Source organism: Miniopterus natalensis, chromosome X (genome assembly GCF_054644295.1).
Source record: "Miniopterus natalensis isolate mMinNat1 chromosome X, mMinNat1.hap1, whole genome shotgun sequence".
In the NCBI taxonomy this organism is placed as follows: domain Eukaryota; kingdom Metazoa; phylum Chordata; class Mammalia; order Chiroptera; family Miniopteridae; genus Miniopterus; species Miniopterus natalensis.
Window position 1 is genome coordinate 49,778,339 of NC_142103.1, and position 17,839 is coordinate 49,796,177.

At 35.7% G+C, this 17,839-nt stretch overlaps 1 protein-coding gene across 3 annotated transcripts; it reads right to left on the minus strand.

The window, feature by feature from the left end:
* Positions 1-428: 428 nt before the first annotated feature.
* Positions 429-13,610, minus strand: LPAR4 (lysophosphatidic acid receptor 4). 3 transcript variants are annotated; one of them, XM_016213222.2, is made up of 5 exons: positions 13,296-13,609; positions 12,210-12,355; positions 10,967-11,016; positions 9,905-10,006; positions 429-4,181 (listed from the first exon to the last, which is right to left on the minus strand). In XM_016213222.2, exon 5 carries the CDS (start codon positions 4,103-4,105, stop codon positions 2,993-2,995), a length of 1,113 nt encoding a protein of 370 aa, XP_016068708.1. In that variant the 5' UTR covers positions 4,106-4,181; positions 9,905-10,006; positions 10,967-11,016; positions 12,210-12,355; positions 13,296-13,609; the 3' UTR covers positions 429-2,992. The 3 variants fall into 3 exon arrangements, with proteins under 3 accessions (XP_016068708.1, XP_016068711.1, XP_016068709.1); XM_016213225.2 differs by lacking the exons at positions 9,905-10,006; positions 10,967-11,016; positions 12,210-12,355 and having other exon boundaries at positions 13,296-13,610; XM_016213223.2 differs by lacking the exons at positions 9,905-10,006; positions 10,967-11,016; positions 12,210-12,355; positions 13,296-13,609 and adding an exon at positions 7,141-7,611.
* Positions 13,611-17,839: the final 4,229 nt, after the last annotated feature.

Below are 17,839 nucleotides of genomic sequence, written 5' to 3' on the forward strand. Positions count from 1 at the left end.
GTCTAGAAACCCCAAATATATCAAAATAAAAAAATCGGAGAAGGTGGTATTCATTCTTTTAGCTTAGTCCCTGAAAGATAACCCAGGGATTTTCCATTTGCAATTCCGCATTTGTCTCCAGACAGCCTCAAAAAATAAATAGGAATTTATTTCTGATCAAATATACTTTAAAAAGTTCTTTCTTAAAGGATGGAGGGAAGATAATGGAAAGATGCCTCTTTTAAAATGTCACAAATGAAGACACAGTGGAATAAACAGTCGAACAAAGTATAACTGCCAGATAATCCAAATGTATTTTATTACATTTAGTAAGCAATTAAAATCCAAGTTGCAATTATAACTGAATGACTGATTTTGTTTTTAAATGTAAAATAAAAGTCAATTTTACATTTAGTTATACATTAAATTTTGATTACATTTTTCATATGACAAATGTTTTTATTATTCCAAGTTATAATAACTATAAAATGGAAATTAATAAAAATAAATTGAAATATGGAAAATTAAACAAAGCTAAATAAAGAAGTTACAAAAAAGGAAACTGGCTTATTAATATATTTTATGTCAGCTTGGTTAACATATCCCATTTGGTGTCATCACCCTAAAATTTCATAATTTTTAGAGCCAAGGGCACAAACAAAAGTTCACATATAGTTTATACTTACAAGAAATTGAAAAAAAAAAATACCAGAAAAAACAAAAAGATTATTCATACTTTGATTGCTAATTTGATCTTAAAACATAGCCTAACAACTGAACTAAACCTAACTTAACCTAATTGAATCTAAATGAACCTAATGTCATATATTTTATCAATAACCTGTTTTCATAAGACAATATAATTCATGATTATTTTTAGGAGTTTAGATAATGAGGGAAAAAGTAATGTGATTTTTGAGAATTCATTTTTATTACTATTCTATTTTAGCATTTTTTTCAATTAGTTCTTAATTCAAGAACAGCTTTAGAATTTCTTAAAGTTACATAATTCTTACAAATCTTTACTTAAAATCTTAATATTTTTAAATCTATGTACCATCAGAAAGGGGAAAAAGGGGGAGATTAAAATATTTGCTTTAAATTTTTTACTGTTTGGCTGTTGTTTTATGGTTTTTAATATTTTAATCTTTTGCACAAGTTCAGCAGCTAACAAAATGCAGTTACTGGCAGTCTTACTTCAGTCTTAGCAATTAAAATTGATATATCATCCAGATATTTTAAAAATTGACTAATGCCCATTTTAAAGATATTTTTGTCGTTTTGCAGTGTTTTAATTATGTGTGTGTGTGTGTGTGTGTGTGGTATACATAAGTGGTATTTATTTCCATTGCTTCTGACATAAGTACAATATATCAGCTTTCAAGCTATATTGTGCTCAGTTTTCTTTACAAGCCTTAATATTCTTAAATTTATGATTCATCCAATAAATAGTAGAGTTTTTAATGATTTTTGTTGCTTTAGTGAGTTACAAAAAATATTTCCTCTTCTTTTTAAAAAAATATTGATTTTCATTTTTTTTACTGGGTGCTTACCTGCAGTTCGAACCAAAGCATCATATCAAAGTTATAGTATTTGGCAAGTTTTGCAAAAGCTCAAAAAAATACAAGTTCTAAATTATTTGTGCTTTTCTTGTTTGTTGGGGGTTGTTTTGCTTTATTTTTTTCAAATTCACTCCTAACTTGGGCACAAATTCAGCAGAATTTTACCTATACTGTACTCCAAAATTTCATACAAATTTTTAAATTTAAAGATCCTCAAAAAATAAATAAAATATTGATGCAAGTGTTAGAAAGACATTTTGCTGTTCCTATTGTTTTGTAGTTTTTCTGGGTTTTCTGTTTGTATAGGTTTGGTTTACATTATGTATTTTATTCTATATGTTCCCAACCTGGGGAAAATTCAGCAGCTATGGCTACACTGTGTTCTAAAATTTAATATGAAAAAAATAAGCAATTTAAAGTTACAAATCTCTCTTACCCACCCACCCCCAAATAATTAATGCAAATTTTAAGAAAGCTTATCATTGGTTTTATTTTTTGTTATTACTTTGTTAATTTTTTTTCACTGTGCTCCTAACCTATACACAAATGAAGCAGCTTTCTGGCTGCATTGTGCTCCAAAACTTCATATGGAGAATATTTTATAGAAACCAGTCCCTCAAAAGAAATATTAGAAATTGAAAATTCTAAGAAAAACATGTTGGTATTGCTTAGACTTTTAATGGACATTTGTTGTTTTATGTGATTTTCCATTGTGTACCTGTCCTTAGGCACAAATTCAGCAGCTTTCTGGATTGGAAGTTTCATATGAAATTCTTAATGTAGTATAAAAAAGGAAGACATTTTTTTAAAAAACTGGCACTGCTGCTGACTGAAAATGTGTAAATTCAGTTAATTTTCTGTTTCTTTTCATCCACATTTATGCAAACACAATTTATGTTTCTGCTTTCAACATATATACAATAAATTGCCAGCTCTTTTAAATTGGATACATTTTTTATTAATTATTTTGGGCTAAAATATGTTCTTATGCTAAAATAAACTTGATGAAAATTCAAAGAAAACAATTCAAACAAAAATATATCAGTAGTAACACAAAATGTCTTTTTTAAATAATCCCTGAATTTGTTCTATATTTATAGGCCCAACCTAATTACCAAATATTTTCAGAAGGAAAGTATCTTTTTAAAAGTTTGAAAGTAATCTTTGTATCACTAAAGTCAAGGCCACTGGCCACTTATATAATGTGATACGATAAAATTTCAACCCAGCAGAAGAGTTTGGCAATTACTTTTGGTGGTTGTAATTAGATCTGACCTACAATTATTGAACAAAACAGCACATAGAGTAAATGTTCAAATAAATGTATTTGAGTGTATTTAGTACATTAATCTATTCTCAGTATCATTAGCTCCAAATCTTTCCTCTTATTCATAGCATAGGAAAATAATCATAGGAAAAACCATATTTGAATCTAAAGACAGTTCTCGTACCTAGAAGGTGGATTCTAGCATTAACTCACCACCATTATGTGTTGTTGGATCACTGACTTCCTCTTGAATAGCTGGAAGGGAAGGCTTTGTGGTAAGAGGTGTTTCAGTCTTAAACATGGACTCCATCCTGATATGGGTATTGATGTAGAAGGACTTCTGAAAGGACTCAAGGGTGAAATAATAGATGAAAGGGTCAAAGCAACAGTTAAGAGTTGCAAGACACAAGGTGACTGGGTACATAATCTTAGCAAATCTTTCCAAAAAGCAGTTGGTAATGGCTTGAGAGCGCACCAGGGCGTACAGGAAGAGAACAGAGTTGTAGGGTACAAAACAGACTACAAAGACTGCCATATGCACTGTGATCATCTTCAGCACTTTTTTCTTATTGGTCCCAATTTGAGACAGTGTGGCAGGCTTGCGGAGGGTTCTTAGCACCACAGAAGAGCAAGAGACATTCAATATCAGAGGAATGATGAACCCAACAACTTCAATAAATATGGTGATCTTGGACAGATAGGTCTTCCAAACACGTTTGGAGAAGCCCTCAAAGCAGGTGGTGGTTGCATTGTTGACATTAGTGGTTGAGAACAAGGAGGCTGAAATACCACCACTGAGAACTAGGATCCAGACTCCAGCACACACAATGGCAGAATTCCTCCTGGTCCTAATGGTACGAGATCGGAAGGGATAGACAATGGCCAGGAAACGATCCACGCTAATACAGGTGAGGAAGAGCATGCTTCCATAGATGTTGGTAAGGAATGCCGTCCCAGATACCTTGCAGAGAGTGTCACCAAAAGGCCAGTGGCGGTTGAAATTGTAAAATATTTTGAAAGGTAGAGTGCAGACAAAGAGCAAATCGGAGAGGGCCAGATTGGTGATAAAAATAGCTGTCTCACTTCTCATTTTCATGCGGAAGCAGAAGACAAACAGAGAGGCACTGTTGGTTATCAGACCCAGGATGAATACAACACTGTAGACAGCACCATTCAGATTATACTTGAAGGAATCATCAACAATGCAAGTATTATTGGCAGTAGCATTGCCCAACCTGGGTCTGAGGCTTGAATTTAAAACTTGGAATTGGAAGTCACTGAATCTTCTGTCACCCATGGATTTATTTCAGGAGGCCTGCTGGCTGCAGGGTTCACCACTCTCAGACTAGGGGCTAGTAAGAAATGTTTTCCTCCTATGGGAGACAAGATGGAATGAATCATCAAGTCTGCCTTCCATCCATTATTTCTGTGGAGTAAAAGATATTCTGTCTACCCAGATTGGAAATAACATTCAATTTGGTTTGACAAGTATCTCTTGAACATCAACCATATGTTAAAAATTACTATAAGAGTCTGTTACAGTGGTGGGAGATCACACTGAGTACAATAAGTGCAGTACTAAAATATTACAATTAACAGGAATGAGGTAGTGTGGTTACATGACAGACCAAGGCAGGGAGTGGTGAGGGGAGGAGAAGAGGTTCTGATAGTTAAAACAACACTAATACTTTGAAATTTATATGGCAATTTTTAGCTTTCAAAAGCATGTTTTATTTGATTCCCACAAGAACACCATAAGGTACGCAAGAGAAGAATTGATCAGCATATCACAGGAGCAGAAACCGTGGCCTATGTAATTTAGAATTACAATACTGTGAGAATTGGAAGAATGTACAAATGATATAGTCAGAACCAGAATTCAGGTTTTGTTTATTCCTAACCAGATGATTAAGATACTCTAAATTGTATTGTCTACTCTCCAATACTGCTAAACTTCATTGTCTGAGTATTAGTTCTATTGCACAAGACCACAAGTAGATATGGGACCTCCAGGATATGTTCTTAAAATAGTTGAGACTCAACTCCTGAAGTCAACTGTTGATTTATCTTTTTCTTCTAAAACAGAAGTTCAGAGCAGGGATTCCTCCGTTAATTAAAGCTTCCAGCTAAAAGTTTTTTCACTGTATTACATTGTCTTTCTAGAGAGATAATTCACATAATGATCTCAGCATTTGCTTCCTGCAGATTGTGGTCCCCTTTCCAAGCTTCTCTCATGCTAAACCCTAAGCCTAGGATGTCTTCTTTCTCCCTCTCCCACTGCCCATTCCATTACTTATTTTTATGCCTTCAGCTCCTGAGATGGCCCTGATCAATAAAGTTTTTCTGGTAAATACAAGTGAAATGTATTCTGACCTAGCCAGTTACATGTCCTCTGCCCGCCACCACTTGTACATGTGGCAGTCATTGACTTAATCATCTCTGTTGGGTATCTGGGCCAACATCATTCAAAGGTACATATAGAAATTTTACTAACCTCCTAGATCAACAGCTGCCATTGGACAAGGACTGTCATTTGAATGTTCTATAATACACTATAGACAAGTAGCAGCTGAATGAATTCTTTTCAATGAGGAGGATACGGAATAAAAGTGGTCTTTGTCCTCTGGTATAGCCAGTAATGGATTTTTACATGATTATATTTTAAACTGTGAAAGGCATTTCTTTGAAGTGATTCCTTCTAACATCACTCTTTACTTCCAACTTCCAGGGAACAGGTCAAAGATCCTTTTTATACAATAAAGAAGGGAGTGGAGGGGGGAGCCTGTCAAAGTTATAGAGGTCTGAAGTCACTTCAGTGTTTAGCTTGAGAAAAAACTGGTTTGAGGGGAAAAAAATTCACTCACTGCAGTGCCTATAGGGGGAGAATACAGGGTGCAAAGCAAAAAGTTGTCATTTTTAATAGCTATAGTTTTCAATTTAAAATTGGAAACTGGCTATTCCTAAATTCTTATGTAACAAAACTTTATGAAGTGCTTCCCCTGAGCCTAACACTGCACTAAGATCATATTCCTTCCTGACCATTTTATCTCATAAGCCCAGCTAAAATTTGCCAGAAGCAACGTTGATATACAGAAGCAAGAACCTAGACCAAACAAGGTCCAGGATGGGGGGAAAAAGCCAGATGAGAAACAAGTAAAAATAGGTGGGGAGAGCAGAATAGGAGATGGGAAAAGAAGGAGCAGAGAAAGAAAAACAGGAGAATTGAGAGAAAGAGGGAAGAAATGGTGAAATAAAAGACAATGTTGCTGAGGAGAGGTCAGTGCTGCCATCTAATTTGTATTCAAGGCCTTGGGAACTATTTCTATGTCACAATTACTCCAGTTCCATCTTCCGTATTTGCTTCATCTCAATCATTTGCATTTTCTCAGGAAGAAGTACAGTATGCAATCACTATGCTTAAAACCACTGAAACTGACTGGAAAAATACAAGAAGAGGCTAGAAAATATCAGTCAACGGATTTCATACCATATTTTGGGAGCTGTAGACCCAAGTTACTGCAAGTTGTTTCACCAATGGGATGGCAGAAACCAAAAAAGAATGGTGAACTTGTCAACTGCTTAAACCACTTTATATACTATTTTTAACACCCCAAGTCACTACCCATTAGTTGAGATCTTTTTTAATTTTTGAAAGAAATAAAAACAGTACAAAATATCCATCTAACATAGTTGTACCATCTAAAAGAATTATGGGACTACAAAACCCAACATTAAAGCCAAGCTTCTTCATTCACTGTGATTTGCTTGCACCTGCCTTCTATAATAAGTACTGCCAATAAGTTTATTTGATTTGGAACATGCTTTCATAATAGAAGCCTTTTTACCCTGCCCAGAGTTCCTCCAGTCTGCCCAATAGTGACCCATTTACACAGCATGCTTCTAGCTCACTGAGTATGTATTATTTTGCACTGCCCTAGATGGTGTGTTTGAAATAGGTGAGCTCTGTCTCCTCAGTTTTCCATCCAGTTTTATGTCTCCCAGAATGTATGCACTATACCCACAGCAGGAAGTCTGCAAATGCCTGATACTTCTGCTTTGCTGCTTTGAGTAATCAAATATTGTGGGAGAGAAAGGACCACAGACAAGAAAGCATTACAGTCTCAATCCTGAAGAGAGGGCATGGGAAACTGCCACTAAGGCCCTATTCATAGCTTTCCCTTGTTTGAACACACAGCACCTTTGCTGTCTAGCAGTGAGGGTGTGGTGCTGGGACTTAACACAGCATTGGAAGCAAGGAGTTCTATTTCCAATTCAGACACTGGTTCACTCTGTAACTTGGCTATACAGTTTCTCTTCCCTGTATAAACATACCTCTGAGCCTCACAGCTGAGGTTAAGAAGATTCAACAGGGCTTATGAAGAGGTTTATGTGCTTGCCAGTATTCAGTTCTACCTAACCACAAAGAAACATTATATAAGCTTTTTTCCTTCTCCCTCCTCTGACACAACTGGACACCTATGACTCTATGTTTCTTGGTATACTAAACTACATATTTGCAACACATCATTCTTACACCATGTGTACCTTATATCTCAGAGAGCCCCTCTTGAGTTTCAACATTAAAAACACAATTTTTTCATAATAGGACAATCCAGGAGGGTACTCCAAAGGAATATTTCCCACTGAGCTATGGTTTAAAAAACCAGAGAGGTATTTGGCTCTTAAGCTGATTATGAAGGAGAATCAACAACATTCAAAAAACAAGTTCTCTTTTCGGACTGGCTTCCTTTCTTTTCACAAAAAACAAACAAACAAAAAACAAACAAAACAAAACCCAACAGTGTTTTTAACCATTAGATTTTCCTAAATGGATAACATATTGTGCACTGAATGGAGGCAAAGGGCCAACTCTTGAGCTTCAGATGAGATCAAGAAGAAAAAAATAGGCTGACGCAGTTAATTACATCTTCCACTGAAAGTAGCATTAGACTATTGTCTTGTGAAGACCACTGTAGCCAATTATTCCAACAATTAATCACCTAGAGGAGTCAGAGTGCTGGGTGAATGTATTTTCATTGACAATGGGCAGGAAGCAGGTCAGCTGGAGGTTGACCAAAAAGAAATCTGACCCCCAATGAATTTTTAACTCTGACCTACACATATGGAGCCAATTCAGACAGTTCATACTAGTGTTCACAATTTTTTTTCTTTTTAAAAATATTTCTGTTAATGAAATATACCATGTTTGGGATCTTTTGGGGCTTTTGGAGGAAGTAGAGTTAGACTTTTGGCCCTATTAAAATAAATACTTAAATTATTACACTTTACTAATGCTAAACTTTCAGATGATACATTAAAAACAAAGCTCTATAAAATAAAATAAAAACAAAGTTCTAAATTCTGACATATGCCCTGTAGCCTAGAAAAGCTGGCTTGCTTTTGTTCCCTACAGAAGAGAGTCCAGAGAAAAATAAGGCCTTGAAGACAAAGTATACTCAAATTATCTTGCTTTGCTCCTTTTTTCATGAGCTTAGGTCAAATCAGAGTGCTTCTGATCCCCAGAGCATTTCCTCTTTCTACTCTGGTTGAAGCTTAGGAACATTGACACAATGGTTTTCAGAGGAAGCTGAAACCTATTGTATCTTTGCCTATAAATATCTAGCTGTGAAATAAACTAAAAATACAAAAATGTTGCAAAAAGTACAGATCAAAATCATCATGCTGGAGTAATAGGGAATATATACATACTGTTGCTCCTCAGAGGAATGGCAGCTAACAGATAAGACTTCTTAATAAAATGTTCTAGGCCAAGTCACAAGAACAGGTCACAATCATAGACATGGTTCCAACTTATGTAACTATGCATTGGTTGATGTTTCATAACAGTTTTCAAAACACAAACCAGCCTTATGACATTAAATATGGAGGAAACCATAGATAAATATTACACTCCAGAACTGAGCTGGGAAATTGATCTGTATCAGGTCTCATTTCAAATAAGCCTCCCCATGTATCAAACGTTTAGATTGATATGCCTTATTTTTTATTGTTTATTGAATTTATTGGGGTTATATTGGTTAATAAAACCATATAGGTTTCAAGTGTAGAATTCCATAATACATCATCTGTATATTAGATTGTGTGTTTACCATCCAAGGCTAGTTTCCTTCCATCATCATTTATTCCTCATTTACCCTCTTCTACCTGCCCCCATTCCCATTTCCCTATGGTAATTACCTTACTGCTGTCTGTGTCTATGAGGTTGAGGTTTTTTTTCTTAATCCCTTCCCAGAACAGACCAACAGCCTTGTTTATTTTTGATAAAAGAATATTCTTTTAAAAATGGCTTCTCTACATTGAATTTGGTTAGCACTGAGATTAATATAGCTGTTTTGCCTCCCCCACCCCAACACACACACACTTTATTTGAGAAAAGCAGGACATTGACACAGGCCTAATATGAGTAAACCCTATTCTCAGTGATTAATTTGATTTTTTTCACCAAAAAAATACTCTAGTTCCCACTAACCTAATAACAGAGTCTAATCTTTCGAAAATAATGTGGTTTAGTACTCAACATGAGAGGGCCAAAGATTGCATCAACCATACTAAAGTAGAATCTTCCCTAGCAGTAAGTCATAGAGTAAGAAAACTGCTGAGAAATTGCTCAACCTAATATTATGAAATTGTCTTGAGACAATATATCATCTCAGCAGAAGCCTCAGATCTTTGGGGAAAATTTTTGGGTGTTCCTAACAGAGCTCATTTCCAATTTCTGTGGGGCTCATACATGCCAACTAGGAATTCAACTATGTTCCACATATTTGAACAGGAAAATTAGTTATAAATTTGCATACTGATTCATCTGATATTCTTGGATACTGATCCTGATAATATGAATAAAAATTGTGTCTCCCATCTCAAAAGGTATATACCAGTGGCACAGACAGCTTAAAACCAAAGAATCAATATTCATTTACACCAAAATTGCCTGGACTACAATAAACAATTACAATTTCTCATGGATTTGGGGATTATATAATCTTTAATAAGTTGGAAGTATTGGTTACAAAAAAAGTTGAAGAATAAAAGTAAAAATAATGGAGAAAGCTATTATCAGGAGATTGGTACTCACCACATTAGTTCAAACCAAATTCTGGCACCAATTTTATCTGAGACTTGGGTGATCAATGAACTTCCTGGAGGCACTATGGTTATGAATTTCCTCCAATGGATGCTGTGAAAAGAATTAGTCACAAAAGTGTGACATTGAAAGAGCTTTCCAATAAAATGCATGTCAAGATCATAGGGTAAAAAAGGATTATATGATATAAATCAAAGTAAATGAGAGCCAACATATTTTATAATGATATCTGAATGCTTTGGATTTCATTATTACAGAATATCAGATAACATTTTATTTTCAAAATCTGTTACTACTGTGCCATATTTTATTAGTTATATTGACAAGCAAAAAATCTATGAGTCTGTGTAACCTATAATTGTTTAAAGATAACTAATGACAAAAGTCATAAAAATACTTCCTCAACTTCCATAAGGTAATACATTGAATTAAAAATAACTGAACAGAGGAGACTTTTATGGCCTGAAGTTACGTTGGTTCTTTGTTCTTTCTTTTTATTTATTTTCTTTTTCCCTGACAACAACTGTTACTATTTGGCAAGAGCTTTGATAAGGGAAGAGGAAAGAAGACTGGAACAACAAGTGGAGACCTCACTGTCTTGTCTCCAACCAGCACTCGCACACCAGTTAAATTTATTTCTCCCCTGAACTATAGTGATATGAGCTAGGTTTCAATTACTGGGTATTAGCACACTGACAGTCACTGCTGCCTCTACTAGGATGCACTGGACCTAACCGAGATAGCATATCTATAACATTTTCAAATCACAACTCTACACAAAATACTTGTACAGAACCAGAAATAGTTGGCAATAAAATTCTTACAAGTAGCACCTACATTTGAACCCTACTCATTTGCTGCCTAGAAAGTAGTCATCTGCTAGTGCCAAACTTAAACTATTGTCACATCTCACCCTCTTCTGAACAAAGGTGGCTTAAACAAAGCAGACTGCTAAATAATACTTCAACTCGCTTGAAATATTTTTTCTAATCTAAGAGAACCAAAATAAACATAATAAAATCATTAGACAATTTAAAATATATTTGAGATCACCTTAATATTAAGGAGAATTTATTTTCACACTCCTCCAGAGAGCAGTATTCCTGGAATGAAATGAATATTATTTTACTGGTTTATCTTAAAGCAAGACAGAAACTTTAACATTTCTTTCTTTTATGGCTTTCACAATTGATACAGATTATAAAGAAAACTATTTGAAATCTAAGCAAACTTGGAATTTCAAATACCCAGAAGTTTTCATAACTGTTATTAATTCAATAAAGACACATCCAGCCCCATCACTAGCTAACTGTGTGAGAGCAAGTCATAATCCTTTTTTGGACCTTAATTCATTGTCTCCTTCCACCTTTTGCCTTAATTGACAGCAACCTTCAACTGATGCTATGGCATGGCCTCACTGACCCCTTCAGTCAGTTGTTTTCACCTGTTCCCATTTGTCATTGCAAAAAAAAAAAAAAAATGAATCCCTCAAAGTGTGAGGTAAGGGGAATTAATTTTTAATAGACTCAATGAAATTATTGTTAGATTTATTTTATTTATTTTAATTGAGGTATAATTAGCATACATTATATTAGTCTTATGTGTACAACATAATAATTTGATATTTGTATTTATTGCAAAATGAACACCAAAATGTCTGTCAACATATATAGTTTAGAAAACTTTAATATCAGAAATAAAAACTATTAATTAGTGCCAGAAGTTGAGAATCACAGACCAAGAAGTCTTCCTAATGCCCTCATTTTTCTCATATGCTGTCTTTATGCCCATATCAGTAAGCACGTGAGCTTTAACTGTCTAGGTTTAATCCTCAACCTTTGCTACCTGTTCTCTGGTCACCTAGTCGCCTCTTTCCTCAAAATATAAGGTTATCAAAATACTTCATAACTATATAAAACATAACTATATAAATCAGTAGAATAGTTATCCTATGCATTGTTCTGATAAAATTACTTATCTACTAAAAATAAGGCTGGATTCCCAGTGGTAGGTAACTTCATATTAAGCTCCCAATTTTCAGTACTAATATTCACAAATACATTATAGGTGTGTGTGTTTTTTTTCTTCTGGATTAAGAAGGCCAAGAGCAGACTAATACATGATGACCATACACACAGAAAAAAGGCAACTACACAATTAAGCCCTGACCACACCACAGCAAGGGCAACAATTCTCACTGCATTTTCTCTCAATGGGAATTGAATAAATGAAGCTCTAGCTAAGCTTGGCCTAAGTGTTGCTGTTAGGCCATCATCCCAGTCTCTCTTTAACTTACAGAGAGTACACATTCTGAAAGGCTGGTCTGATTGTTCCAATAGGGCTTTCATTCGCATCTCTGATTGGCAGGAGATGCTCTAGAGTGTAGACGCCATCAAGTTTATCAGCTGAACTCATCCTTTTTAGCAGGAGTAAACTTTTCATCTGTGACAAGGAAAAAGGATTTAAAAATCTGTGTTGATAGGATATGTTGTTTAGAATTTTGTTCTGAAAAATAAACATGTTTCAAAGCCACTGAATAATTTGGAGCTTCAGTTATTATTGTTGTCTTCATGTTAGTCAAGGAAAAAGAAAGACGGTATCATTTGGTAATGTAGCAAAATGAATAATCCAAACAACCTCTGAAATGTTCTAAGATTTGGATTTGTCTGCTTTTGTCCATGCTGAATAATGATGAATTACATTATTATATTTCCTAAAACAAAGTAACTAAAATACAATATTTATCAATTCAACAAGATCTTGTTGCTAAAAGTTGCAAAAATATTCAGGTTATGCAAGAAGAGAATTTTAAATGTCACATTATTACATTTGTATGAAAAACAGCAATTAATTTCACATATAATAGCAAATTCAATTTATGCCAGAATTAGTTTTTTATTGAATTGTTTCTTCCTTTATAGTTAAGTTCATGAATTATTCAATATAGCAAATGTCACAATCTCCATAAATCAATTAAGCATCAAAGCATGCCCCATATAGTTTTCCTAGAAGAAACCGCCATAATAGGAGCCACATTAGCTCACAATTAATTGTAAACCAAAGAAATATAAAGCTGGCCAAAGAATTTCTAAACTCCACTCTGTGATTTTAACTCGGCTCTCTAGCACAAATGTTTACATAAAACAACCACCTGAAAATCCTGTATCTTTTCCACTGAAACAATATCATTGCCAAAACAACATAAATTCTTGCTTTTTTTTTCACCATTCCACACGACGATCTGTTTAGCACTTTAAAGCTGAAATCTAACTTCTTTCGCCAAACACTCAAAGCTTTTCCACTGAAGTCTGTTACGCCGCCCACACTCCCACACCCCCCCATCCACAAACACCCAAATCAAATCTTTCTCAAAGAGACTTACCCCAAGAAAGAGTGTGCTAGATGAGACAGTGTGCTCATGCAGGTAGAAAATTAGCTAATAAACATGTGAACGGGCAACTCGCACTTTAAAAGTGCATATTTTAATCCATTATTTTTTTTTTTTTTACAGGGAAAGGTTAGCCCAGCCCAAAGTAGCAGACTCTGGGCTGCCGCAGCTTCTTACAACAAACCGCTCATTCTGAAAACGTGAGCTTATTTACATCTATCTCTTTCCCTTTGTTAAGAAATGGCTCTCTTGAATGCTGTAGCAGGCATGCCTTTAACAAACAGGACACAAGAAAAGGCCCAAACTCCCGGCCGAAACTGAGGGCCCGGGGAACTTCTGGGGGTCTCAATAGGAAATGCTTTTCATTGGATAAGGAGGCATTATTGGAAGCCGAGACACCGCCCAATCCCCTGTGCTCCATCGTTCCCTTAGTCACCAATCCCTGGACTGAAGTTTTTCCTTAAAGAGCATTGCCCAGGAAAAGTAGTTTTCATCGTCAAGAATTAGCAGTTTAAGTGCTACTTGACAATATAAAAAGTGTCTTTCTTAACCAGTTAATCCACAGAGTAAACTTGTGTGCCTGTCTTTGCTGCAGGATTGCTACCCCTCTACAATTCTAAAGAGGAGAAAGAGACAAACCACCAAATCTGGAGGAGGAAATTATGAGCAGCCCCTGTTTACTCAAATATGTTTAAATAATTACAACGATATTGATAATAATAATTAGGGTGCAGGGAAAGGCAAAAGTGAGCGCTGCCATAAATACATTCCTATTATACTATGTAGAATTAAACCTCACACCACTACAAAAAAATGCAACTCAATACTATATTCACTTAAACCAGTTAAGTGCACTCAGACGGAGATGGGGGGAGGGGGGAATCTCAGAACTCTAATACCAACCTCCAATGAACTAGGGAGTACTCTGTGGCAAAAGGAGGGTCTGCACTTCTCTTAAATAACTGCCTGTCAGGAAGTCTAATTACCGTTAAATTTTCAAAGGTTTGCTCAAAACCAGAATAAATAGTACAGATGCAATCTGTTTATAATGGGGATTATCTTCAACTGTATACCTCCTCCCCCATGGGCAAATTATTTTCCTATATGTTGACTGTCTTGGTTAACCACACTGCTTTTATTTCCTCCCTATTTTTCCTCCTTCCCTCCCTTTCTCTGATATGAATTTGTTGCAGAAATTTACTCATCTATCTGTAACTTTATTGCTAGCCTTTCCCCTCTGCCAGTCCCCCCAATCCTCTCTTCTTTACCTCCACTCACTGACAACATCAACATCACCAACAATCCTTCTCCTTTCTCTAGAATGAAATTCTTAGGCCAGGGAGAAGACACTTTCTTTCTCTGAACTGAGCTATGGCCCTGGAGAATTGGGGAATCCTCTGCCTGCTTCAGAATTTAAGTCTGTGTAATTAAGCTGCTTCCCAAATAAAACATGCTTCATGTTTCTTTATTCTCCCTCATTCTTCAGCTTTATTGTGGCTGTTCTCACGACCAGTCAAAGCCAGTAAACAAGGGAGTGTGAAGCTAATACTAGCTTTATTACTTGTGACTGATTCTGGAAAGTACTTTCTCTGTTGCCTCCCCATTCCCCCAACCCCAGTCTCTGTTCTGTCACCTCTCCACTTACCTCAGGTGTGTCTATACATTTCAGTTGCTGATACAGAACGTATTTCCACAAAATGATCATTTACCCACTCTAGACCAGGACTAGCCCTGGGTGCATTTATCAATCTATAAGAAAAAGAGAAGTCACTGCCCTGCAGTGCCTCACAGTCTAGCTGGAGTCATAAGACACGTGAAAGAGTGAGATACCAAAGGCAAATTTTGAAAAAATACTAAAGGAATTATATGGAGAGTAAATTTTGTAATGGATCAGAGGATGGCAATAAAATTCCATGGACAAGGGAGGGCTTCCCAGAGTAGATGGGATTTCAGCTGGACCTTGATGGTGATTAGTATTTAAATAAGCCAAGAAAAGAAGAGGAAATTTTCCCAGGTGGCCAGATCCAAGTGATCAAATGCAGGAGGTGTGAAGTGAGACAAGGTGAGAAGGAAGCTGGTTTGGGGGGGGGGGGGAGAAAAAGGTAAGGAGAAAAGCTTTGGTGGGGAGTACTCAGTTGTTGCAATTCAATGCACTATAGTGACTGAAGTCAATCTATAGTCATGGTCACTATCTATTTGTGTGTATGACCAGCTCACTATCATTCTCCTCTTTGGGTTAATATCTCTCAGTCTTCCAATTCATCTGCCTTAATTTCTCCCTAAGGTACTCAACTACTTTTCTGATTAATCTCACAAATGACTCCCAGGTCTTTTACCATATCACTGGATCACATGCCCTTTTAGCTTCATTCTTCCTTTATCTGAGCTCCAGCCTTGCTGACCTACTTTCATATTCCTAAAATGAAACATGGTCCCTCACACCATGGCCATTTTCACATGCTATTCCCTATGCCTGGAGCACTCTTCCCTTCCCTAGCCTTTGCTTCACCAAATTAATTCTTACTCTTCCTGCAAAAATTATCCCAATAGCCCTTCCTTAACCCCTACTTTAGGTCATAGCACTTATTATATGTTCATATCGCATCATGGACCTTTCCTTCAATACATTATCACAGGTATAATTTTATATACTGTTATGTAATTTTTTATTTGCGTGATAATTTGATTGTCAGTTTCTCCAAACTGTAAACTCCAAGAAGATAGGGTTCATATCTGCTTACTACAAAATTAGTATTAGTAGTGTTCACAAAACCTTTTCTCCTTGACTTTCTTGTCTAAATAAAGTAGCAGTGTCCCTTTTTAAAAATTCTCAACTAAAAACATATGCCATTTAATCCATTTACAAACAAATCTACATCAAGTTGTTATTTTAGAACAGAATACATAAAAATAAAGAAAAAAAGTCCCATGAACAAGAAAGTACTGAATCTTACTACTCACTACCATCCCTTTTTGCCCTCACTTCACTCTTTGATGTAAACATTCTAGTTTTGTCTGCTCTGATATTTGTAAGGTGGAAGGGAGAAAATGAAAGCTTTTCCAGTGTGTTCTCCAAGCTGCTAGTTAATAGCTACAAAACTTAACTCAAAACGTTCTATAAAAATAGCCTTCATTAAGTTTCTGATGTCTTTCTTACTGAAGGGAAAATGAATATGTACCTGAAAAAGTGCATACAGAACTATCTGGGGGAGTATGCATTTCATTTTTATTTGTTTGAAAAGAAAACAACTGACATATGACTAACTTCCTACAGGGAATTTACATACCTGAATAAGAATAGTCAGATGCTTCACACCTTCACACTCCAAACCTAAATCAATTTTTCTTTCTGCCAGCAATAACAAAAGCCTGGGTGAATTCACCCCAAGTGCCAAAGGCTCAAGATTATGCTAGTTTCCTTAGAAAGAGTACAAATGTTACCAAAGGATTTTAACTATGCCTATAGCTTAGGGTAAAACTAAGAGTTTTGGTAACACATATTATTAAATGAATGCAGTGCCTATATAAACCTGAGAAGTGTTCTAAGAAAGAAAGCCATTTAATTACTAATTTTGCATTAATTATCAGATGCACTGAGGCTTTTCAGAAAACAAACAAACAAACAAAAAAACTGAGACCTTGAATTCTACAGTCTTTCTTTTTTTAGTACAGTCTTCTTCTGCTCCAATAGGAGGAAAGGACCACTAGTTCAAGTTCCAAGCCACTTCATAACACTGGACACTACATCTCTGAAAGGGTAAAAAACATTTTTAAAGCACAGACCCTGGAAGACTTTTAGCACATACCTCAAGCTGGAGCACCATTACCTGTTACTTGCTTCTCTAGCAACTGAAATTTTCTGCTCACTAACTGAAAAGATTTAGATAATAGCAAGTTTCCATTGCTATAGGAGAGGTTGGTAGTTAGAGAAAATGAACATTTCAATCAAAGAGATTAGTAAAGTGCCCAGAAGCCTTGAATGTTTGGTATAGGTAAGAAAAATGTCAAGGTAGCAATAATAATAATGGCAATAGAAAACTGCTTGAGCATTAGTATATGCCAGTCATCCTTCTAAGTACTTTACCTATATATATTTGCCTAATCTTCACAACTCCCGTTTTATACTTAAGAAAAATCAGGTTCAAAAAGGTTAAGGACTTGCCCAAAACCACACAGAGAGTAATTCTTCCATTAGTTCTGATCATTTTTGGACTGATAAAAGTAGTCACATTTGAAAGTTAACAGTGGGTGGTACACAGGCAGGCTAAATAGCCATCTCAGGTGAATAAAGAAAAATTAAATTTATTAAAAAGAGATGGGGATATCCGAAGGGAAGGGCTACACAGCACTGAGTCAAATGGTATTGGGTCCATGATGGCAGCAAAAATATACTTGGGAGAATGAAATAAGAAAGTGCATATAAGAAGAACCTAAGCTGGGCTGTTTGGCTCATGGTTAAGAGAAGGGGGCCTTGGAGACAGGTTCAGGGAGTAAGCTCAGGGTGAGCTGCCACTACCCATTGCTCCCTTGCTTGCAAG

What these genes read in the sequence shown, in the direction of transcription:
- LPAR4 (XM_016213225.2), bottom strand. Translation starts at nt 4,105, where the DNA reads ATGGGTGACAGAAGATTCAGTGACTTCCAATTCCAAGTTTTAAATTCA.